At 42.2% G+C, this 22,860-nt stretch overlaps 1 protein-coding gene across 2 annotated transcripts in view; it reads right to left on the reverse strand.

Moving 5' to 3' along the window:
• MGAT4A (alpha-1,3-mannosyl-glycoprotein 4-beta-N-acetylglucosaminyltransferase A) overlaps positions 1–22,261 on the reverse strand; it is a 113,052-nt gene extending 90,791 nt beyond the window's left edge. The window contains exons 1-3 of one of the 2 annotated variants that reach the window (XM_081254366.1): positions 22,124–22,150; positions 18,307–18,421; positions 17,729–18,057 (exon numbers count right to left, since the gene is read on the reverse strand). In XM_081254366.1, the coding sequence (XP_081110492.1) occupies positions 17,729–17,822 (94 nt within the window). In that variant the 5' untranslated portion in view covers positions 17,823–18,057; positions 18,307–18,421; positions 22,124–22,150. Of the gene's footprint in view, positions 1–17,728; positions 18,058–18,306; positions 18,422–22,123; positions 22,151–22,197 lie in introns of those variants that run through there. The other variant, XM_081254365.1, reaches the window with a different exon arrangement.
• Positions 22,262–22,860: the final 599 nt, after the last annotated feature.

Consider the following 22,860-nt stretch of genomic DNA (forward strand, 5'->3'; position numbering starts at 1 on the left):
ACAGACCTATTAGAGAATGGACTTGAGGATATGGGGAGGAGGAAGGGTAAGCTGGGACAAAGTGAGAGAGTGGCATGGACATATATACACTAGCAAATGTAAAACAGATAGCTAGTGGGAAGCAGCCACACAGTACAGGTAGACCAGCTCCGTGCTTTGTGACCACCTAGAGGGGTAGGATAGGGAGGGTGGGAGGGAGGGAGACGCAAGAGGGAAGAGATATGGGGCTATATGTATAATGTGTAACTGATTCACTCTGTTATAAAGCAGAAACTAACACACCATTGTAAAGCAGTTATACTCCAATAAAGATGTTAAAAAACAAAACAAACAAACAAACAAAAGTAACCATTGGGGGGAAATGGGTGAAAGTTACACTGTATCTCTCTGTATTACCTTTGCAGCTTCCCATAATTCCATAATTCTTTTAAATAGTTTTTAAGAAGCCAAACAAAAAAGAACTAATGATTTTTTTAAACAAGCAAAACAAGAATCAAAGAATGAATAATCATTTCTAAAGACAAAAAGGAAACAGCATTTTCATCAAGTTAGTCATTTAACTGGAAGGACCTCATCACAATGAGCCATAAGAAAACAGAACATCCTGTTTTGCTAAAAGGATGGGTAACAATATCCTTTTGCCTATGATGTATTTGTGCAACAGGATATACTGGATAGGTTCATAAGTAGACAAATCATAAAGGCTTGTGTGCATACAAAAGTGACAAGAAAGAGAGGATTCAGAAATGAAAAAACTTCATTGGATTGATCATTCTAAATTTAATAATGAAAATGTTTTGCAAACAAGGAACAAAGAAGATGGCCATCCTCTCTTCAACAAAATTATGAACTACAAACGTTTTCAAAAGTTTTGTGTTTTGATGATAGAGGTGCAGAAGAACTAGAAGTAATGATGAACTAGAACCCATTAGACATGTATTTGAAATCTGGAATTAGAATTTACAAGAAGGATGTATCCCAGGTTCACGCATGACCGTTAGTGAACAGTTAGTTGTATTCAAAGGGTGTTGCCCATGTCAGTTTATATACCTACCAAACCAGAAATACGAGGATAAAACTCTGGCTTTGCTCTGTTTAATTTCTTGTTCAAATTTACAACAGAGTTGTATTTCACTGTCCCTTTATTCTTATTTCTGTATTATTTATAAAATCACTTACAATAAAAATAAATAAAAGGCATCCACTGGACCCAGACAGTAAACACTGATGTCTATTTTTCCTGGTATAACGAGGGTTTTTAGACGGAGTTTAGGGAAACGACCACTTCCTTCCATCCACAATTCACCTCTTCCCACACTATCTAGAGAAAACCTCAATGGGTAGGGGTTCTAGTCTTCAGAATCATGCTGCATTAGAAAGGACCAGTGAGTTCACCCAACATCTCATGATTCAGTCCACTCTAATAGTTCCTACAAGGTCATCTACACGGTGAAGTCAATGCGACATCTCCTTTACCTGGTGAGGTAGGGGGGACGGAGAGGATGGCCCCCCTCATAGAGACAGCAGAGACTGCAGTTACTACGAAAAATACACACATCCTTGGGCCCTACCCACTCATCCTTCTGAATGCTGAAGCTGTTCATACACCCTGAAAATTTCATCACAAGGTAATTGCTTACCTTGGTGCTCATCTATCCTCTCTTGTTCACACAGATGCCACTGTAAGCCCTCATTTTAATCCCGCGCCTGGATCAGAACATAACTGTTCTCCATGCCATCTTGCATCCCCTCTATTTCCTGGACTGTCACATAGCTTACTTCCTAAACTGGAAACCCTTAAATGGCTCCCTGCTTCACTCTCCAGTGTTATCTCTGAATATTGCCCAGGATCATGTCTTGCTTCAACATTCCCACACTGCTTGGAGTTCTCCAAACACACTAAGAAGTTTTATCCCTCATAGCTCAGGCAGTCTGCTTATCAGGGCCATCCTTCTCTTTCTTCATTTGATAAAATTCCATTCATCCTTCAAAATACTCTTTGGTTGTCTTCCCTTTGAAGCTCTCGCTGACGTCTGTCCTGTTTTTAGCTCCTCTTTATCTTATACTTTATCTTAATTACACTCCCATTTTGCATCTACTGCACTGCACTATAATGACACACGTGTCTCCTTTTCCCTTCTAAAGTGTGAGTTCCATGATAGCAGGTGTGCCAGAAATTCCCGAGGCCACACCCAGGTTCAGTGATTCACTAGAAGCATACAGGGGACTCAGTACACAGTTATCAGCAAAGGGAAAAGACACTTGGGTGTAAGTCTGGAGGAAACCAGGCACAAACTTCCAAGTCTTCTCCCAGTGGAGTGGTCCAGGACACACCTAATTCCTCCAGCAATGAGTTATGACAACACATGCAAAGTGCCGTCACCAGAGAAGCTCCTTAGAGACTCAGTGCCCACGGGTGTCACTGGGAGCTGGTCATGCAGGTAGCCTCTGCCTAGCACATACCAAAATTCCAGACCAAACAGCTTGTACAAATAGTTTAGGCACAGTGAGCTGCTTCTGGCATGTGGGGAAAGTTTTATGTCAGTGTTTACCAGCCAAGTTCCCAGAAGCCAGCCAAGGGCCAACCTTGCAAGCAGACCTTTCTAACGATAAGCAATCTCAGACCTGTTGTTAACTCTTTTCTTTACAGCAGGAATCCTATTTAGGTATTTTCCTCTAACTGCCAATGCCTTGTAGAATGCCAGGTAATTAGTAGTGATGCCAGTGAACTAAGGCAAATCCTCTTAAATTAAAAAAAAAAAAACTCATAAGAAACTGATCGATGATGTGTACAAAATTTGTCATAGCATTATTTAAGATTAAGCTAAAGATGCTAATTATACAATGGACTATTATGGACCCACTAAAAATCAGGACATGGGAAACATTTGTGGTATATTAAGCAAAAATGTACATTATACAACATGCACAATATGTCAATCTCGTTTTATTTATATTTAATACAGTAGTTCTCAAAATTATTTATATTTAATACAGTAGTTCTCAAACTTTTCGGTCTCAGAACCCCTTCACAATTAAAGGACCCTAAAGACCTTTTGTTTATGTGAATTATAACCCACTACATGTTAACATAAAAAACACATTTTATCAAAAAAACTTTATTTTCTAAAACAAAAAATTTAATAGAGTGCAATTTGCTGGCTTAATAAAATGTCTGGCTGAATAATACTGCTGAATTCTCAAATCTGGTTCTGTTATTTCTTACAAGAGTGGAAAAGGGAAATAACCAAATAACATATCAGTATTATTATAAAAACAGTCTTAACTTTATAAACCTCCCGAAAGGGTCTCAGGAATCCTCATGGATCCTCGGACCAAACTTTGAGAACCACTAGTCCAGAAAAAAGAAAGAAAATAACCAAAAATGTTAACATTGCTCTAACTGCTAGACGCCATTGATTAGCACTTTAAGATTTCCATGCATTTATATTTTATTAAGTAAGACTAATCTACTAATCTTTTTTTATGCTATTCTTTTCCACTACTGGTTAAAGGGTCCAGTGCACCTTTTATCCATGTACTTCATTAAATAATGGAGTCTAGGGCTGGACAATTACTCATATACCTAAAATCTGACTGGCAGTATTTCTAAAGCAGCACAAAAAATTCAGTTAGCTAATGTTCTCAATTTTGTCTCCGCTAATATGTCAGCCATGAATAATATCCTTTCAGAGTTAAGAATACATCAAGCATAGATTCCAGACACTCTCTGAGCAGAGCACATGTACTGCTTAAGAAGCTTTCCAACCTGGAAAAATTAGATTAGGAAACTGTTTTAGGAAATGGATGCTGGCCAACTAAGCTGAACATAAAATAATACCACAGCAACTCCAAGGGCCAAATCTACCAACTTTAATATATAAAACAAGAGAGGCTGCTGGCCAACTTGGCAGAAAATAGGTTTATACTGTAGCCCCTCTTTAGGTACTATATTAAAATTAGTGCTTTATTTATAAAGCCTCAGATATTAAAGACTTTTTTCTTTTAGAAATTCAGTATAGTAAAAACTTTGCTATGCTATGATTTTATGTGTTTGTATTTAGAGCTTGAAGAATCCTAGGTGTAGTGGCTCTCAATGCTGGCTGAGTATCAGAATCACCTGAGGGAACATTTTAAAACTGCTCAGGGAACTTCTAACGACTGGCCTAAAAGTTTGAGGAGGCCCACAAATCCTTTCCCCGAAAAGCAACTATAAAGCTGGACAGAAGAGGGAAAAAAAAACCACAAAAAACCACCATTTCAGTGCTCTGGAAATCAACCAAAGACATACAGCAAACTGAGAAGTGTTTATTCATGAAAACAGCTGCACTTCGGGTAAGAACAAGGTAGTCTGTGACTCTCTTGCCAGTAGCTGCCCTCTTGCCTCCCCAGCTCCACCATTTCAGACATTCAACAAGGCAGAGACAGGCCTTGACACCGGCAGATTCTCGGAGGGGACTCATTTGATTTGGAGCATTGCTGGGCAAAGTGCAATCCAGAGGCAAATGCACAGGGAGGGCCGGCAGCTATGCGAGCCTGAGGATGCCGTTCTGTTTGGGGTGAGCAATGGACTTGGGCACTGCAGACTAGCCAGAGGCTTAACAGGGAGTTCCAGAGACTCAGACAGCTACAGGGGCTTAAAAGGCTCTTCACATCTCCCAGGTTGACTGGGAGCTATGAGCATGCACAGCAGAGACCAGAGAGGGGCCAGGCCACCCACAGATGCCTGGCCAGCAGAACCCAAGCCCTCACAAAGAGGAACCGAACGAGGCCAGGGGAGAGGAAAGCCTCAAGTATGACTGCTCCACTGTCCACATGCATCACCAGCAGGGAAGGGAGCCTTACTGCTCCAAGGGCTTAACTACAACCTCTGACCAACCTGTGGCTGAGCACAATGCTGTGCAGACACAGGTGCAACCCCTCGAGGAAACCAGGCTTAAAAATAAAAACAAAACAAACCAAAAGTGTGGGGCATCAGTAGTCACACACTGTGGGAGAGACAGACTCGAGATTCAGTCAAGTTCCTAAACAAATGAGCCAACAAAACCACCACCACAACTTCAAGGGTAAAAAGCAAGAATCTAGAGTTGGCATCACTATACTATCTAAAATATATAGTAGTCAACAAAAATTTACAAGACATGCGAAGAAAAAAGAAACTGTGACCCGTACTCCAGGGGAAAAAAATTTACAAGCAGTCAATGGCAATGTCTCTGAGCATTCCCAACTGTTGGATTTAGGAGATGAAGATTTCAAAACAGCTACTATCAAAGAACTAAATAGGGCTTCCCTGGTGGCGCAGTGTTGAGAGTCCACCTGTCGATGCAGGGGACACGGGTTCGTGCCCAGGTCTGGGAAGATCCCACATGCCGCGGAGCGGCTGGGCCTGTGAGCCGTGGCCACTGAGCCTGCGCGTCCGGAGCCTGTGCTCTGCAACGGGAGAGGCCACAACAGTGAGAGGTCCGCGTACCAAAAAAAAAAAAAAAAGAACTAAATAAAACCACATTTGACTAATTAAAGGACACTGTGATGAAGCTGATGCAATGAATATAAATTATACATTTATAAATTATAAAACAAAATGGAAAGTCTAGAGCTGAACAGTAACTAAAATGAAAAATTCACAGTAGGGGCTCAACAGCAGATTTCTGGTGGCAAAAGAAAGAATCAGTGAACTTGAAGTTAGAGGAGTAGAAATTATCCAATCTGAAGAACAGAAAGAAAAAAAGACTGAAGAAAACTGAACAGAGCCTTATAGTATAAGCTATCACCAACTACACCCAGAGGGAGAGGAGAGAGAAAATATGTGGAAAAAATCAATGGCTTTCCACAGACTAGGGATAGAGGGGAACTTCCTCAACTTGAGCAAGAACGTCTACAAAAAATCTACAGCTAACACTGCACTTAACGGTGAGACACTAGATGCTTTCCCACTAAGATCAGGAAAAAGGCAAAGATGTCTGCTCTCACCACTCCTGTCCAACATCATACTGAAATAAAACAGGAAAAGGAAATTAAAATTACATATACAGATCGAGAAGAAAGAAAGGAAACTGTCTTTGTTTGCAGATGACAACTGTCTATGTAGAAAATCCCAAAGGTCAATAAAAAAAACTCCTGGAACTAATAAGTGGTTACAGAGAGGTTTCAAGATACAAAGTTAATATACAGAAACCAACTGCTTTCTTATATACCAGCAACAACTGGAATTTAAAATTGAAAACACAATACCATGTACATTAGCACTCCCCAAAATAAAATACTTAGGTATAAACCTAACAAAATATGTCCAAGATCTATATACAGAAAACTACAAAACTCTGCTGAAAGAAATCAAAGAAGATCTAAACAGGTATTTCATGATGTCAGTTCTCCCCAACTTAAACTATTGGGGGAAAAAAAATCAATAAAGCCAAAAGTTAGTTCTTTTCAAAAATCCTCCCAAAGAAAAATACCCAGGCTCAGATGGTAATGAATGCATGGTTGGTTCAACATCATAAATCAATTAATATACCATATTAATAGAAAAGGATTAAAAAACATGATTTTCAATAGATGCATTAAAAAGCATTTGACAAAATCCAACTCGCTTATGATTTTAAAAGCTCTATAATTCACATCATACACTTAACGGGAATAAAGCAAGGATGTCCGCTCATGTCATTTTTATTTGATGTTACACTGGAGTTTCTATCCAGTACAATAAAGAAAAAGGAGGGGAGGGGGATGGGGCAGGGGAGGAAGGGAGGGAGAGGAGGAAAGGGAGAAAGAGAGAGAGGAAGAGAAAATACATTTTAAAGGTTTCTAAAGGGGTAGAGGTATTATACCAAGAATATGGAACTGAATAGCCACACTGGCTGCTAGAAGACAGTGAAAGCATTTCTTAAAAATTCAGAGGAAACATAATTTTCAACTTAAAACTCTTTAGCCAGCCATTAGTGAAGTGTGAAACTAGGAATTTTTTTTGAAGGTTTTTTTGATGTGGACCATTTTTAGAGTCTTCATTGAATTTGTTATAATATTGCTTCCGTTTTATGTTTTGGTTTTTCGGTCACAAGGCATGTGGGATCTTAGCTCTCTGACCAGGGATCATACCTGCAGCCCCTGCATTGGAAGGCGAAGTCTTAATAACCACTGGTCTTCCAGGGAAGTCCCCAAACTAGGATTTTAAAATATTCAAACATGTACCTATTCAGGAAGCTGCTGGAGAACATGCAAAGGAAAAAAGCCAAGAAGAAGAAAAACTTGGGATCTGGAAAACACTCCCAAGAGGGAGACAAAGGGAACTCCCGGGATAATGGCAACTGCAGACCCAGAAGACAGCTCTGCAGAGGCCTAGAGTGTGACCAGTCCAGACTGGAGAAGGACACAGAACTTCAGGAAGGAAACAGCTGGGAAGAAAATAAAACTGATAAGTTATCTGGTGTATGAAAGCATTTGGAGAGAACTACTAATAGACATATGGCATAGAGAACAAACCGGCATAAAACAGGCATGCAGAAAATTATACCAGAATGAGAACTGTTAATACCAGGGAAACAAAAAGTTGTACAATAAAGGAAAGGTACAAGTACAGTACTTGGCTCAGAAGTAAGATGTATTCACTCAATCACAATAATGTAAATATGGAGTCATGATTTAGCTAAAAATTGTGATGTAACTATTATATTGGAAGAATGAGAAGGAAAGAGGGAATAAGAGCTAAATTTTCATCTACAAGAGGAAGCCCACAGATGATGTCTAAAAGTGAAAACAAAATCAAGGAAGAGTAGTTTACATACACACATACAATTTATAAATATGGAAATGCCAAAAAGAACAGCCAAAAGAACCGAATAGAGCTCCTTTTGGGACAGGAGACTAGGAGAGTACAAAGAGATGAAGCTGGATGTCATTCTTTCAATATCACCTTTCAGTGTTATGAAAAAAACTTTTTCTAACCATGAGCATATTTCACTTTAATAAAAATTTTTACTTAATTTAAAAGCACACAACACATAAACATAGAGCAATAATACTGCTTTAATTGAAGCATCTAGGAAACAGAACTCGAAGATCCACGCTGCTTCACAGGGGGACCAGAAGAAACAAACATGAAAAAGTCATGATGGTGGAACTCAGGGGGAACTGAGCGCATTGGGAAGAGGAGAGTAAAGAGGTACCAAGATGCCACGCCCTGGGAGACACTGCTAGGAGGCTGAGGGCACTTCTGTACGGAGTTCTGAGATCAGGTCATGAGTGGACACACTGGCAGGGAGGTGCCATGAGGGTCAAAGGGACAGCTAGAGATTGTCGGACTGCTGAGTCGTTTAAGCCAGAACCTATGGAACAGAGAAAGCTGAGGCAAAGAGGATGAGGAGAGGAACATCCGCAAGAGTAAAGAAGGCCAACGATTTTCGGTTAATGTTAAGTATTCGGATGGTGATGACTTAAAAGATGAAGATGAGCTAGATCCTGGAGACCCCTGCGATGTCAGGATGAGACACTTAAAAATTGTACATAAAATTGGTCCGTCCTCACCTTACACAACCTCTCAGCGTCATTCCATACAACTGACAACTTTCCTCCGTCTGCAAACACCTCCCTCAAGTGATTCTTCTCATCCATTCCCATGACTCTCAGTTTCCTCAATATGCCAACAACATGCACATTCCCACCTCTGGCCTGAGCACCTCGCATTTATCACAGAACTCCCGACACCCCCTTCCTCTCACTATGCTTCACCCACACTGGTTCTTCCTTACGCTCTTTCAACATGCCTTTTGAAAGAGCTCACCCTTGACTTTCGTACTTCCTGTTTCTACTTCTGGCCCTGCTTCTCTGGCTTCTTTGCCCTCCTTGTCTGGCTTCTTATCACTTAGGCCTCCATTCAACTGTCACCTCCTCCGAGAGGCCTTCTCTGACTACCTGTATCTAAACAGTCCTCATTCCCCCTTCTGTCACTCACTGCCCATCGCATTAGGGTGTTTTACTGTCAATATTCATTAAGTCATCTAGGCTGGTCAGTTGTTCAGCTATTACTGTGTAACCCCCCTGCCCACTGAAGATCTGGATAAATAGGCTCTATGACAGCAAGGACGTCAACCACCTTGTTGACCACTATACTGCCAGTGCCTCGTGGAACAGTTCCTTGTACATGCTCAATAAGCATAAGGTGAATGAATAAATTAACTGAGCTGAAGAGAGAAAAAGGAGCAATCTGAAGAAAGCTACTTACAAACCAAAGAGCACCATGGCAATAAAGCACCAATATCCTATCACTGGGGTTAGTACATTTCCTTCAAGATAGAATTCATCACCGAGCAGTGTAAGCAGTAAGACTGGGGTGGGGGAGGGGCGGCCTTGTTCAATTACTTCCCTATAGTTTGCATATTAACTTCTGGCCAGTTTATCAAAAGAACACAAGAGGCACAGTCCACAGGCAGGAAGGAACTTCCCTTAAGGAAGGTGACAGGGGGATGTCCGCAGTGTCTTATTTCTACCTTATCTCTTAGTTTCCTGATAAGGAAACCCAAGTTATCTTTACTCTTTCATCCAATCAGGTCAGAAAGGGCAATGCTTATTTCCCTTGAGAAGAGGGTTGATTAACCTTCTAGATCACAATCAACACACTAAAAGGTAACTTCCTTGCATTACTGCTTCAGCAGAAGCTTGCCACCACCTGGGGAATGATTTCCCCCTCTTCCCTTGTGTACACTTCCTTCTTAAGGAATTAACTGCAGCCCTGGGCTGGTTCCACTTGGTGTTTGATTAGTGCCCTGGATCACACACTCTCAGGTACACAGGCTCATAAAGATTCTGATCGATGAGAGCTTCACTTCCCATCACGACTAAATCAGCTTCTCTGTTCTGTCCTTACATGGCCAGTCATTTTCTACCATTGTCCTTCCCTTTTTTAATAGGCTGACTACAAACTTACCTTTGCTTAGGGACAGTTCCAGTTTACAACTGTTATCCCAGCCTAACTGTTACTAGTAACAATAATTGTTCTCTAGTGCCCCAGTCTGGACAAGAAATTATATGATCACCCTAACTGTTGAGGAAATAAATGATGTCCATTAAAAATATTATCTAGGGCTTCCCTGGTGGCGCAGTGGTTGGGAGTCCGCCTGCCGATGCAGGGGACGCGGGTTCGTGCCCCGGTCTGGGAGGATCCCACATGCTGCGGAGCGGCTAGGCCCGTGAGCCATGGCCGCTGAGTCTGCGCGTCTGGAGCCTGTGCTCCGCAACGGGAGGGGCCACAGCAGTGAGAGGCCCGCGTACCAAAAAATATATATATATATATATTATCTAGAGTCAAATAACTGATACGTGATCCTGGAACAGTCTGACCTTAATGAAAATCAACTAGCAATAAAATTTTTATGACTTTTTATGACTCTATACCCAGAACTAAGTGTACTCAAACACTAAAAATGACTACAAAAAAGACTACAACATGCATGTTGAAGGGACTGATAAAATAATACAAAGGTTTTGATACCGTGTCCTAAACGTTATCTACCATGTATGCAGGGACAAAAGAGTAACGTTGATCGTGCTGTGACCTAAGCCCAAAAAGGCAAGCTGCTGAATGAACAAGAATGAAAATGTTATATAGCCAGGTTAGAAGAACTTGACCAATCTTGTCAAGAACAGAATGGTATAAAAAGTGGCCATAGAGTGACAACTGCGAAAATGATGGAGTAGGGACCTCCAGGATGTGGAGGGACCTCAGAAACACTGAAATGATGTGATCAAAAAAAAAAAAGACAAGGGACTTCCCTGGTGGCACAGTGGTTAAGAATCCGCCTGCCAGTGCCGGGGACACGGCTTCGAGCCCTGGTCCGGGAAGATCCCACATGCCGCTGAGCAACTAAGCCCATGCGCCACAACTACTGAGCCTGCACTTTAGAGCCCGGGAGCCACAACTACTGAAGCCTGTGCGCCTAGAGCTCGTGCTCAGCAACAAAGAGAAGCCACCACAATGGGAAGCCCGCGCACCACATCAAAAAGTGGCCCCCGCTCTCTGCAGCTAGAGAAAGCCTGTGTGCAGTAACAAAGACCCAAAGCAGCCAAAAATAAATAAATCAAATAAATAAATAAATAAATTTATTTTAAAAGAAGACAAGATGTTGTTATACATGTAGAATAATACTTGCATAGTACTGCTGTAACAGAGCACAATATGATTTATTTAAATGTTTTAAAACACAAAAAATGATATATACATGTATATACATACATACATACAGTTTCTGGATACTTATATACATAAATCAATGTATAAAAAGTGGACTAGAAGAGCAAAAAGACATGATATGGTTTGCCTCAGTCAAGGTAGGGGGCGGAGATGAAAAATGGGTGAAAGATTTTAGGGAAATCTGCCATGCTTCATTTATTAAAAATGAAAAGACTGGAAGTAAATATGAAAATCTAGGGGGAATACTTCTATATTATTCATTATATTTTTCTGTATACTTTGAAATTTTAAAAAATGGGGTCGGGCAGGGTGGGGACACGGTCTTTGTCCTTTAAGAGGCTCATTGTCTAGACTCAATCCTAGTTCATTTTTGCTGGCTGCCAGCAATCACTGCTTCTTTTTATAAATACTCATGCTCTCAAAGTACGCAACTAATGTCTGTCCCCAAACATCAAGCTCTGTAATTTGCAGATCCACCTTTTCGTCCTTAGGGGAAAAAAAAAACACAAAACAAAAAAACTGTTTGCCTACAAGTTGCCTTCAAGCACTTCACCCAATCTTTAAAATTCCTCCATGATCATTAACAGTGAAATGAGAGGCAAAAAGAAAAACAAAACCCAAAAACCCAAACCCAAACCCAAACCAAACAAAGCCAGAAAGCTAAAGTGACTTTTCCAAAATCCAAGCACAGGCTCTAAGAGAACCAAGATCTCTAGGATCTAATTTTTCCCCAATGATAATACTGCCATTATTCCTCAGGAAAAGAAAACTATCAACAGCATCTTAAGAGTTTAATACGGGAATAAAGACACAGACCTACTTGAGAATGGACTTGAGGATATGGGGAGGGGGAAGGGTAAGCTGTGACAAAGCGAAAGAGAGGCATGGACATATATACACTACCAAACGTAAGGTAGATAGATAGTGGGAAGCAGCCACAGAGCACAGGGAGATCAGCTCGGTGCTTTGTGACCGCCTGGAGGGGTGGGATGGGGAGGGTGGGAGGGAGGGAGATGCATGAGGGAAGGGATGTGGGAACAGATGTATATGTATGACTGATTCACTTTGTTATAAAGCAGAAACTAATAAAAAAAAAAAAGAGTTTAATAACCTCTACATTCACCTTGGCTTTCACTTCTAAAAAGCAATCAAGTCCAACTCTGCCAGAGCAAGGCTGGTCATGTGTAATCTCTGGAGTTCTTTCTGGACCTTCTCTACGACTTAATCCAAATATTTAAACATCTGTTAGAAGTCAAAAATTTCACACATTCCATGATACACCTGACCTTCATTATAACTCACTCACTGAAAACGGTTCCAAAGTAACTTAAGTTCCACACTGCAAACCTACATTTTCTAACTACCTATAAATTTTTTTGCCAGCTGCCTTAGGTTCACCTTAATCAACTCTGTTATAGACCAAAATATGGAAGTCAAGACTATGACATCCTCCTCTGTGATTTACTCAATGTCAAGGTTCTTTCAGTTCGCACACTGACAATAAATAGCCTGCTTTTTAGGTCCATAATAAAAGGAAACACTAAATTTGATACAGTCATTGATTATGTGCTTTATTTTAATCAAAAGCCTCTAGATTTATGTGTCCTCCCCTGCATCAGAGCAATAAACCTAAACTCTGAAAGTTTAAGATTCTGTGTAATTATATCTGGGAAAAAGAAAAGGTTATATCCACCTTAAACTATGGCAACATGTTGCTAGAAAGACACTTGAACAGTTGTTACTCTGTGACAAAACAAAATCCCACCATCATCACTCAAGTCAACACACATTTCTTCCAGAAATACCAGCAACCAATAACACAGACACTTCAATTTAAAGGGAATTTTGCAACAGATTATTTGCATGACCTAAGTATCCTTTAACTAATGGCAGGGTGAACTGACTTTTTAATCTAAAAAGAACCAAATTGAACTGGATTTTTTTCTCTAAATTTCTTAAAAATGGAAACCTCAGGGGCTTCCCTGGTGGCGCAGTGGTTGAGAGTCCACCTGCCGATGCAGGGGACACGGGTTCGTGCCCCGGTCCGGGAAGGTCCCACATGCCGCGGAGCGGCTGAGCCTGTGAGCCACGGCCGCTGAGCCTGCGCGTCGGAGCCTGTGCTCCGCAACGGGAGAGGCCACAACAGTGAGAGGGAGGCCCGCGTACCGCAAAAAAAAAAAAAAAAAAAAAAAGGAAACCTCATACTTAAAAAAAATTGCAAAATAAATGAATAGGGCTAGAACATGATTAAATACTATCAAAGAAAATACTGTTTTAGAAAAAGTATATGAAGAAGCCACATTTGGTGACCAACAAAATGGGACTTCCAGAAGCCCCTCTTCGGAAACCCTGTTTCTACTGCAGTGGGCAGTCTGCTTCAGATAGTCCAAGCCAGGGAATCAGACACACCTGGGCATCAGACACACCTGGGCTTAGACCCTGCACTCTATCGTTCTCCAGTCAGGTAACAGAGTGGGATGAAGTAATTTACTAATTGCCTTAGTGTCTTCAAACAGGGATTTAATACTCATCTATTTCCCTAGAGCTGTTGTGAGGACTGAATGAGACCATCAAATGGTATTCTTTACCATCCCCAAATACCAACCCTATGCTTATCTTCTTCGAAACTACAGGCGTATTTCTCCTGAAACAGCAGCAGTATACAGTAATAACAGAGGTCTAATCAGTCTTATTATCTCTCTGCAAAATTGTTTGCAAACTAATAGAACCTTACCACTGACTGAAAGTGAAATGGGGAAAAACAGGAACAGATAAAAGATTCGGAGGAATGCTGCAGAGTTACAAAAGAGACAACTTGAGCTAAATTCAAATGAGGAGAGGCAACAAAAAAAAACTTCACAACACAAACCTTGAAGGTCAGGTTTTTAAACAACCTCCATTGACTTAATGAAAGAACAACATGGTACCAGGGAAAACTCTATCATGGCTGCAAGGCACCAGACATCCAGTTTAGGAATATTACATTTCCTGGAACATTTATCTCCTTTTTCCATAACTCATACACAGGATTTGTGAAGAAATTTAAAAAAAAAATTTTTTTTAGTACTTTGAAATAGCAATCCAGGTGCCAACAGAAGTTTCCCTACACTGAAGCCTGCCAGTACTAACAAAGAGGTAAATTCAAGTAACATCTGGCCATGTGCCACCATGTGAAGAAAGAGAGAAACCTGTAGGCAAACTTTTCCTATCCCACTTCACATTCTCCTTTAAGTAACAAGTCCCAGGCTGCCCAGTTGCCCTACAGAACTGCAATCATATTGGAATGCCTCTTTAGAGAGCTGGAGCTCATCAACACAGGACAAGGTCTTAGTGCTCCATAAAACCTCATAAAGAAAGGAAAGTAGGGTACAGCACCATGATGGGTTAAATTGGAAAAACCAAGCAATGACCATTTCCTAAGAACAACAGCAACGCTTGTCCATCATGGAGTCTCACAGGCACCAAAATTTTGGTCTCTAATATCATTCCTACTGAAAGGAACTAGGATTCTTAAGGCATAACTAATTCCACATCTTCTGACAGGGGGGAAAAAAAACAGGACATGTCTGCAAGCATGGAAATAGAATTAAGAAAGCAAGGCTGCTTCCAAAGATGTCAGGGAGAGTTCTAAAGAGATAAAGACAATAGCCTTTTTAAAAGGACCTCCTGTAGACAAGTTGTGACCGAAATGTGGACACTGGAAGAAAAATATTATATTAAGTGGATATAAATGTATTTTGGAAATAGTACTAAAAAGAGAAAAATATTCGGAAAAACGTTGGAATGAAATTTCTGGATTGTGCCTGACCAAAATAGCAAGTCCATTAGGAGAACCCTCCCCCCGCACACAAGTAAGACATGTAATTACCCTTGTCCCACTCTCATACCTGCTTACACCTTTCCCAACCTGTGCTTTCCACACAGTTGGAATTCTGCCTAATTTTTATGTGAGAATCCTGTGTACCCTGCAGAAACCTGTACCCTGGCCTGAACTCCAGCTTTCCTGGTTGGGTTTCTGACATCCTCCTCAACTTAGGCCAATCCCGTGGACCAGCTCATGTATTCTTCCAAGTAGTAAATGAAGACCTATAACAAATATGACAGGAACTGCACTGGGATTACCAGCTAAACCCTGGGACAGTCCTGGAATCCTACGTGCCAATCACAATGAGCATCTCATAATTCCAAAGCACGAAGGCTCTGCACCCTTGCAGAAGTTCATGGATGCACAGCAGCCTCCTCCACCTGACATGCCTACTGTCCCCTATTCTGCCTGGTCTCTGCTCTTCTGGGCAGTAGACCAATAGCTAAGAGCATAATCTCTGAACCAGCTTTACTGGGTTTAAACTTCACTCTTCCCCTTAATGTATGATCTTGACAGGTTTCTCTACCACTCTGCCTTGGTTTCCTCATGTATAGAAAGGGGGTAATAATACCTCCCGAGGTCATTATGAGGATTAAGTGAGACAATATATAACATATAATATGCTTCTAACAGCACAACCACAGCACTCTGTTACTGCTTCTATCTTAGCCTATCTGATGGTAACACATTCTTTACTTGTATCTTCCCCTACTAGTCCTTGAGCTTCCCAAAGGTGTGAAGTGTCTTCTTCCTTTTCATATTCACAGCATATAACACAGTGCTAGGCACAGGACAGGTACATGAAAGGGACCAATGAATGAATGAAAACTAAAAATTATGAGTCCAGAAACATCGGTGATTACAGAAACCATGCTTTCAATATAAAAAGCAGAGCACGTGGTTTATGAGTAGATAAGAATTAAACATCTGAAATGAGGCTGGCTCTGGAAAATCCAGGCTGACTGCCAGAATGATCTAGAAAGAATCCAAATGCTCAGCAGTCAGAGTGGTTACATAAAGGATGGCATTAAAGCACAGGGGATTTTACATAAGCACAACAGGAGACCTCTGTTGATACCTGAAAGAGTCCGGACAAAACACTGAGCAGAAAAGTATGCACAGAAGGATTACAGACTGTTCAAAGAGTGATAATCAAAGAGAGGAGGCTTTTTGTGTGTATCTCTAATACTACATGGTGGAAGGATCTTTATATTTTCTGAAATTAATTTTGATTCTAAAGACAACTTAACACACAAAAAAATAATGCTTATAATAGCTTTACATATGAAACAAGATAAAAGGAATGGAGATTCCAAAAGTTTTAATCCTTTAAATAAGACACAGTAAAAAGGGTCAAGTTTCTGTTACTATAACTCTCTGAATAGATAAGTTTCCTGATAAGAAAAAAATCCATATACTCTTCTTAGGGTCAATTCTCTTATTTCCTAAGTAGACTTTTAAGGCCAGTCATCTGTTCTGTTCATGTCAGGGACAAGCAATAGTTTGATTAACTACTCAAAGGTCTTCTTAAGTAAGTCTTCTCCTTTTGGTACGATTAAAAAATGAAATCTAAAATGTATATATTTGTCTGCAAAGAAGGAAGGTCTTCAGCAAGTATTTCACTCATTTTCCCCAAACAGTTCCTTCCGAAATTAGAGTCCAACTCAGAGAAAAAGAGAAAAACAATAACAATACTACACTTGCTCAAAGCACAGAACATGTTTTCCCACTTATATCAACTTATTTCATATATACACATATACTCACACAGATACACACATATCAATACACACACCAGAGAAAAATTAAGTTGTGAACACATCTTTTCAGTTACTTTCATACAAGTCAATAAAATAATGCCAGTAACACCACCTTCCAATAACCAGGTGACAACTACTAGTCTACCTTGACTCTAACAAACCAAACACAATACTCACCTCCATTCTTCTTGCCATCAATATTCCCTAGATTCATATAAGGAAAGGAAACAGGTAAACAGTAGGGGTAGGAATTCACTGTAAATATTTTCTCTTCAAACAAAGCAAAGAAATGCATTAGCCCTGAATATACTTCCAATCACTAAACAGACGACCTTCCTTAGAAACACAGTTTGATAGTCTAAACAAAATTAATTTTTAAACTTTTAAAATTTTCACATCAGAATTTCTCCTCACTTACTTCAAAAATACTTTTGCCTAAAGAGCAATCTGTCAGCACATGCTGGTTAAATCATTAACTACACAGCACCAAATCATTCGTATAATCAGCATGTAAATTTCATGAAGGCGCCGACTGCCCTTTTAAGCGTTTTATACAACATCCCGTACAAGGAAGCTTATTAAACATTTATGATATTTAATAATAAAAAATAAAATGCCAAAACAAAAGTCTTTATTACTCGACTTGGCTGCCATTTATAATATAAACCACTGATGAGCATGTTTCTCCAAGTGCAATTACAAGAAATCAAAAACAAAACAAACCCCATTCAAATGAGAAATTCTGTCTCCTCCATCCAAGAATACTGCCTCATTTTTGTGTCAGAAAGAAACTGGCAGGCCGCCAGCAGATAGCATGCAACATGCAGATGGTAGGGGCATTTAACTCAAGCAGCTACGCACCGTTGACAAAGCAAAAAACCTACTACATGCCATGGACATTTTTGGAGATGTTTTCCTTACCTTTCCCATTTTGCCACGTAGTATACCAAGATAAAGTAAGGAACGAAGTGATAAATGCTAAAACAGTGGCTACAGTTCCATTTCGGAGCCTCATCTCATTTCAACATCACACTGGTTCATACGTTTATGATGATGACCAAGACTGTTTTCTTTTTATCCTCAAGTCAGGTGAATCCAGTACTCCTGGCTCTGGGCCAATCAAAACAATCAATAGGAGCAGTTCATTTCAGATGCTCGGCAGAAGCAGCCTGGCAGCCACACCATCCACAATTACTATTCAGGACTGTCTACACGGTCTTCATAGGTGGATGTTGCAGGCTTCTTTCTTCCTATTCAGGGGGAAAGGAGAAAGAAAAACTTGCTCAGTGATGCAAAATATCAGTTTCTTCATTTATCAGTCACTGTTATAAACAGATTTTTGCCTGGGCTAAACTGTATCTGTAAAGATTACCCCCATATCCAAATGACATTTAATACACTAGAATGATATGGTTCTTCTCCAGGGAAAAAAGTTTCCAACTATACTCCCTCCTCATTGGTTTTGTTTTGCCTGTGGAAACAGAGTTATGGTTACTTACTTAAAGGGGGAAGTGGTGGGGCTCATTAAATAATAAGACACAGATTCCAAGCTGAGAACTCTAATGATCACACAATGGTTCCTGAGTAACAGAATCTTCACTCTCTGCAATCCTCCTGTTGCACAATAATAGTTAATGTTTTAAATTTTTTAAAGAAAACTGACAGACTACAACCTACGAGGGTCAAAAGCCCTAGGTCCTAGATCCAGCTCCATCACTGCTTGCGTGACTTCAGGCATGTCACTTATCTTGGCTTTGTGGTTCATCCATAAAATGAGAAAACTCCCTGTCCTGGATCCTCCTGTTCTCATAAATAATAAAAAGGTTACAGTTATGATTGCTATTGATCATCATCGTAAAATAAATGTCGTTTTTCCAACGATTAACCTACTCCCCGGGTGTAAGCTGGGACTATTTCAGCATTTAGAAAATGCGGCGATCCAACCAGGATACCATAGGACCCAGGACTAATCACTTAGCATTGCTTTAACTCAGGAAATCTGGAGATCACCTCCCATCTAGCAAAGCTGTTCAGAAAACAGAATGAAATCATGTCCTGAGAAGTACTTAAGCATAGTCACCTAGCCCCTAATAGGTTCTCAATAAATGTTAACTGTATTAAAAAATAAAACCAAATCAAAAACCTGCAGCCAGTCACTGGTTCAGGCGGCTCTGTGCATAGCCAGTCTCATTCCCTCAGGGCATATCAGGCACGACAAGATGTGCATTGATACCTGGTGGCCACAGGGGGACCATGAGATGCACTTGACAATCCACTAAGTGACACTCCAGTGGGGTGAGTTAATGCACCTCCAAAAAGGCCTGGGAAGCCCAAGGGACAATTCCCTATGGCGAAGAGGGCAGCTGATTAAAGCGGCCATTTGTAGGCAATTCAGAAACTACCATCTCAGCTGGTTTGTAAAAGTGATGTTGCTAGAAACCTCCACTAGTGAAAAAAGATATCGCTAGGGCACAGGATTAACAGTAAGAATGACAGACACTACAACTCATTGAGGGTTTTCTATGTGTCCCTCACACGTTCTAAATCTTCAATCTTCAACTCCCGTGAGGCAGGCATTGCTGACCCTATTTTACACACAAAAAAAATGAACCCAGAGACAGAACCCTAATTTGCATGACTCCAAAGTCCAAGTCCTCATCTCCCACCCTTTGCCTCTCAAACTAGGCCACCTGCACCGGGGCCCCTAGAAGCGCCAGGGATATTCCAAGTCTCAGGTTACACTAGAGAATCATCCCAGGGTGTTACCTTTACCCAACAGATCAAGTGTGAATTAAAAAAAAAATAATTATACTCTACAACCAGTATGGATCTATTACGGAATAAACTGCAAAATTCACAGGAAATTTCAAAGTTTCAACTTAAAACTTGAAACGAATTTCTCACTTCCTGTACCCTGGGCTAGGCCCTCCCCCCCACACTCACACCCAGGCAGCCTGTTAATCCTCCTTGGCCAGCAGCTCTGTGGTATAATATTCTAGAAGCACTGAACTCCCCTCCCCTTACTCTCCGCAAAGAACTCCAAAGATATTCTCACGTTCAAGTTATGATAATTTTCTAAAACCAAAGTTATTCACCTTCTAACATATCCATGTCAACAGTCTTCATGGTGAAATCTTAGAATTTCAACTCATTTCCATAAAGTGCCTAATATATTGTCTTATATCAATAAGCACTTGATAATGAATTCTGGTTATAAAAAGAGAAGGGGTAACTCAGTGAATTATGTAACTTGGAATTTTAATCCTGTTGTGGCATCATATAAAAATTCATATAACTTTCTGTTGCTATATCCTTAGCCCTACCTTCAAGAAGGATTCTGTCCTGGTAAAAGAACTAAAAGTATACAGGTTATTAGAGTAGACATTCAGTCAATAATCATGGGGAAGTAGAGAAGCAGAGAGTCAGAAAATAAAGGATATTTTGAAACATAGTTTTATTAAATACAAATAAATCCCATAAAATTCAGTATAAATGGGTAGAGAGACAAGTAAAAGTGAATGAACACTATAATCAAAGTAGACTATAGATATAGTATTGGTAATGGGAAAAACATAAGGAATATTAAATATTGGAGCCAGGAAGTAATTAATCTCTGGTTTGAAGAAAATACTTATAATGAACTCTGCCAACAAATAAGACCTGAAATTCTGCAAGAGAAATACAAGAACATTTTACTCAGGAAGAATGTCATCATACATTTTTAATTAGGGTTTCCATATTAATGAAGTTTAACTGCACAGAACAAGAGTAAAACCAATGATCCCCAAGCTCTCAAAACAGGAGAGGTGAGGCTGGACAGCCAAGAGCCCTTTGGATTGACTGACTACCTAAAGCAAGAGAAGAAGTAACACATATTTTTCATCACTGCCCACATTTGTAAAAATTTCAATCTAACACCTCGACACTCTCTGTGACTATCACTTAACACATCTGAATTCTTAACAACAAAAAGGGCAGTGGCTTAAGTTACTGATTATCTTCTCCATCCTGACAAAGCTGTATGGAACTTTCAACTCTAGATCTCACACTGAAAAATCTGTTTTATTAACAGTCCTTTAAGGGCTGCAGTCCTTTATGTTATTATTAGATACATAACCTTTGTTAGATTTTAAAGTGTTCTCTGAAACAGTCAATACGTTCTATGGCCGAAAACACTTAACATATGGCTTAATTACCATCCCACAGACAGGACAGAGATGCCTGAAGGAAAGGCACCATCATGAAATCCGTGATGTAAGCCCTACAACTTTATACACCGCGATCATGTTAAAATTCATTGGTTTTACGTTTATAAAAGGATTTCTATTTTTCGTCAATACAGCTTACATAATTTCGTCGTCCTGTGCGTTTTCAGATTTACACGTGTGGGCTAAAGAAACCTTTGTTAGGATAACCTGTTAATAGAACTTTTTTTTAAAAACATTCAGAAAAAGAAACATAAACCACTAAACGCGTATTATTCACTTCTAAATTTAGGTTCTAAATTCGAACGAACGACGTTGTCATTCTATTTTATCAGAAGTCGTCCGACAGCAAAAGCACAACAGCAAAATATATGGAAAGCACTGAAAACATGCACTGCGCCTGCTTATATTTCGCAATTCGGATTGTAAGCAATGAACGGGCTCCAGAGAAACACACGCTGAGAGAAATAAAAAGCGGGCGCGCGAGTGGTCTGACTGCCAGCTCATAAAACACGCCTTCGCGCTGTCACCGGGTACACTCAGTGGAATCACCTCGCCCCAACCCGAGGGTCCCACTTGCAGCTTCCTCGTTAAGGCGGAACTGAGGCCTGGGGATGGGGGTGCGCTTGCACAGAGGACCGACGGGTCTTGACTTTGTAGGAAAATTCGCCAGGACTGTGTACGCCTCGCCGACCCGGCAGCAGCCCCAGCCCCTGCGCCCGGGCCGCCTCGCTCCCGCCGCACCTGCCCCGCGGCCCCGGGACGCCGCCGACTGCGGGATAGGCGTGCGCCCTGGGGCAGCAGGTCCTGCAGGCAACTCTCTCTCCCCCTCTGCATCCCCAAACCCCCACTTTCCTCCACTTTGCCCCAAAGTCGACAAGCCCCGCCGCGCCTAGGAGCGCCGAGAACGCGCCAGGCGCCGGCCGGCCACCCCGAGAGCGCGCAGCACCCCGGGGCTGCGGCGGCGGCGGAGCGGGGCTGACGGCGAACCCAAGGCGGCCCGGCCCGCGCCCCGCCCCGAGGCCCGGCCCGCCCGCGCCCCGAGCCGGCCCCGCAGCAGCCGGAGGCGCAAGAGCTCCAGGCCGGGCCGCGGCGCAGGCTGCTCCGTTACCAGCAGGTGGATCTCCCGCGACCCAGGGCCGCCCCTCAATCCCGCGCCCTCCGCGCAGCCGCCTTGCACACCACCTCGAAGCTGCCCGCGCGCAGCCGTCGCCGTCGCCGTCGCCGCCGTCGCCGCCGCGAGCCCGTCAACCGCCGCCGGCGCTGCCAGTCCTGCCGCGGCCGCCGCGGAGGCTGCTGTGGCCGCCGCCGCTGCTGCCGGGCGCCCCGCCTCCCCGCGCGGCTCCGCCCCGCCGCTGGAGCGCTGCGGCCCCCGCGCCCGGCCCCGCCCGCGACCCCGCCAGCCATTGGCCGCCGGTGCTGCGCGCCGTCCACCGGGCGCCCCCGCGCGGCCGAGCCGCCCGCCAGAGGCCAGCCCGGCTGTCATTTAGGGGCGCCGTCTCGCAGCCTGTATCATTCTCGTGAGATCTCCCCCCGCTTCATTTACCGTCACCGCGGGGTCTGGCGCGGCGTCTGGGTCTCCTGTCCCGGCCTCTGAGCGCTCGGTGTCCCCCGGCCGCCACATCTGGCTTTAATCCTCCCGGGCGTGTGCGTGGAGGCCGCTCAGGCTGCCAACAAAAGGCCCCGGGGAGCCCCCAGCCTCCGCCTGGGGCGCGACCCGACCACCCGGGGTGCCCCGGCCCCAGCCCCTACCCCCAGCTGGGGTCCCGTCCCCGCCATCCTGCCAGGGAGGCATTCCCGGTGACAGGTCCCGGGGCGGCTCCCGACCTAATCCAGCAAGAGCTTCCG

Source organism: Mesoplodon bidens, assembly GCF_964165515.1.
Source record: "Mesoplodon bidens genome assembly, chromosome: 14".
In the NCBI taxonomy this organism is placed as follows: domain Eukaryota; kingdom Metazoa; phylum Chordata; class Mammalia; order Artiodactyla; family Ziphiidae; genus Mesoplodon; species Mesoplodon bidens.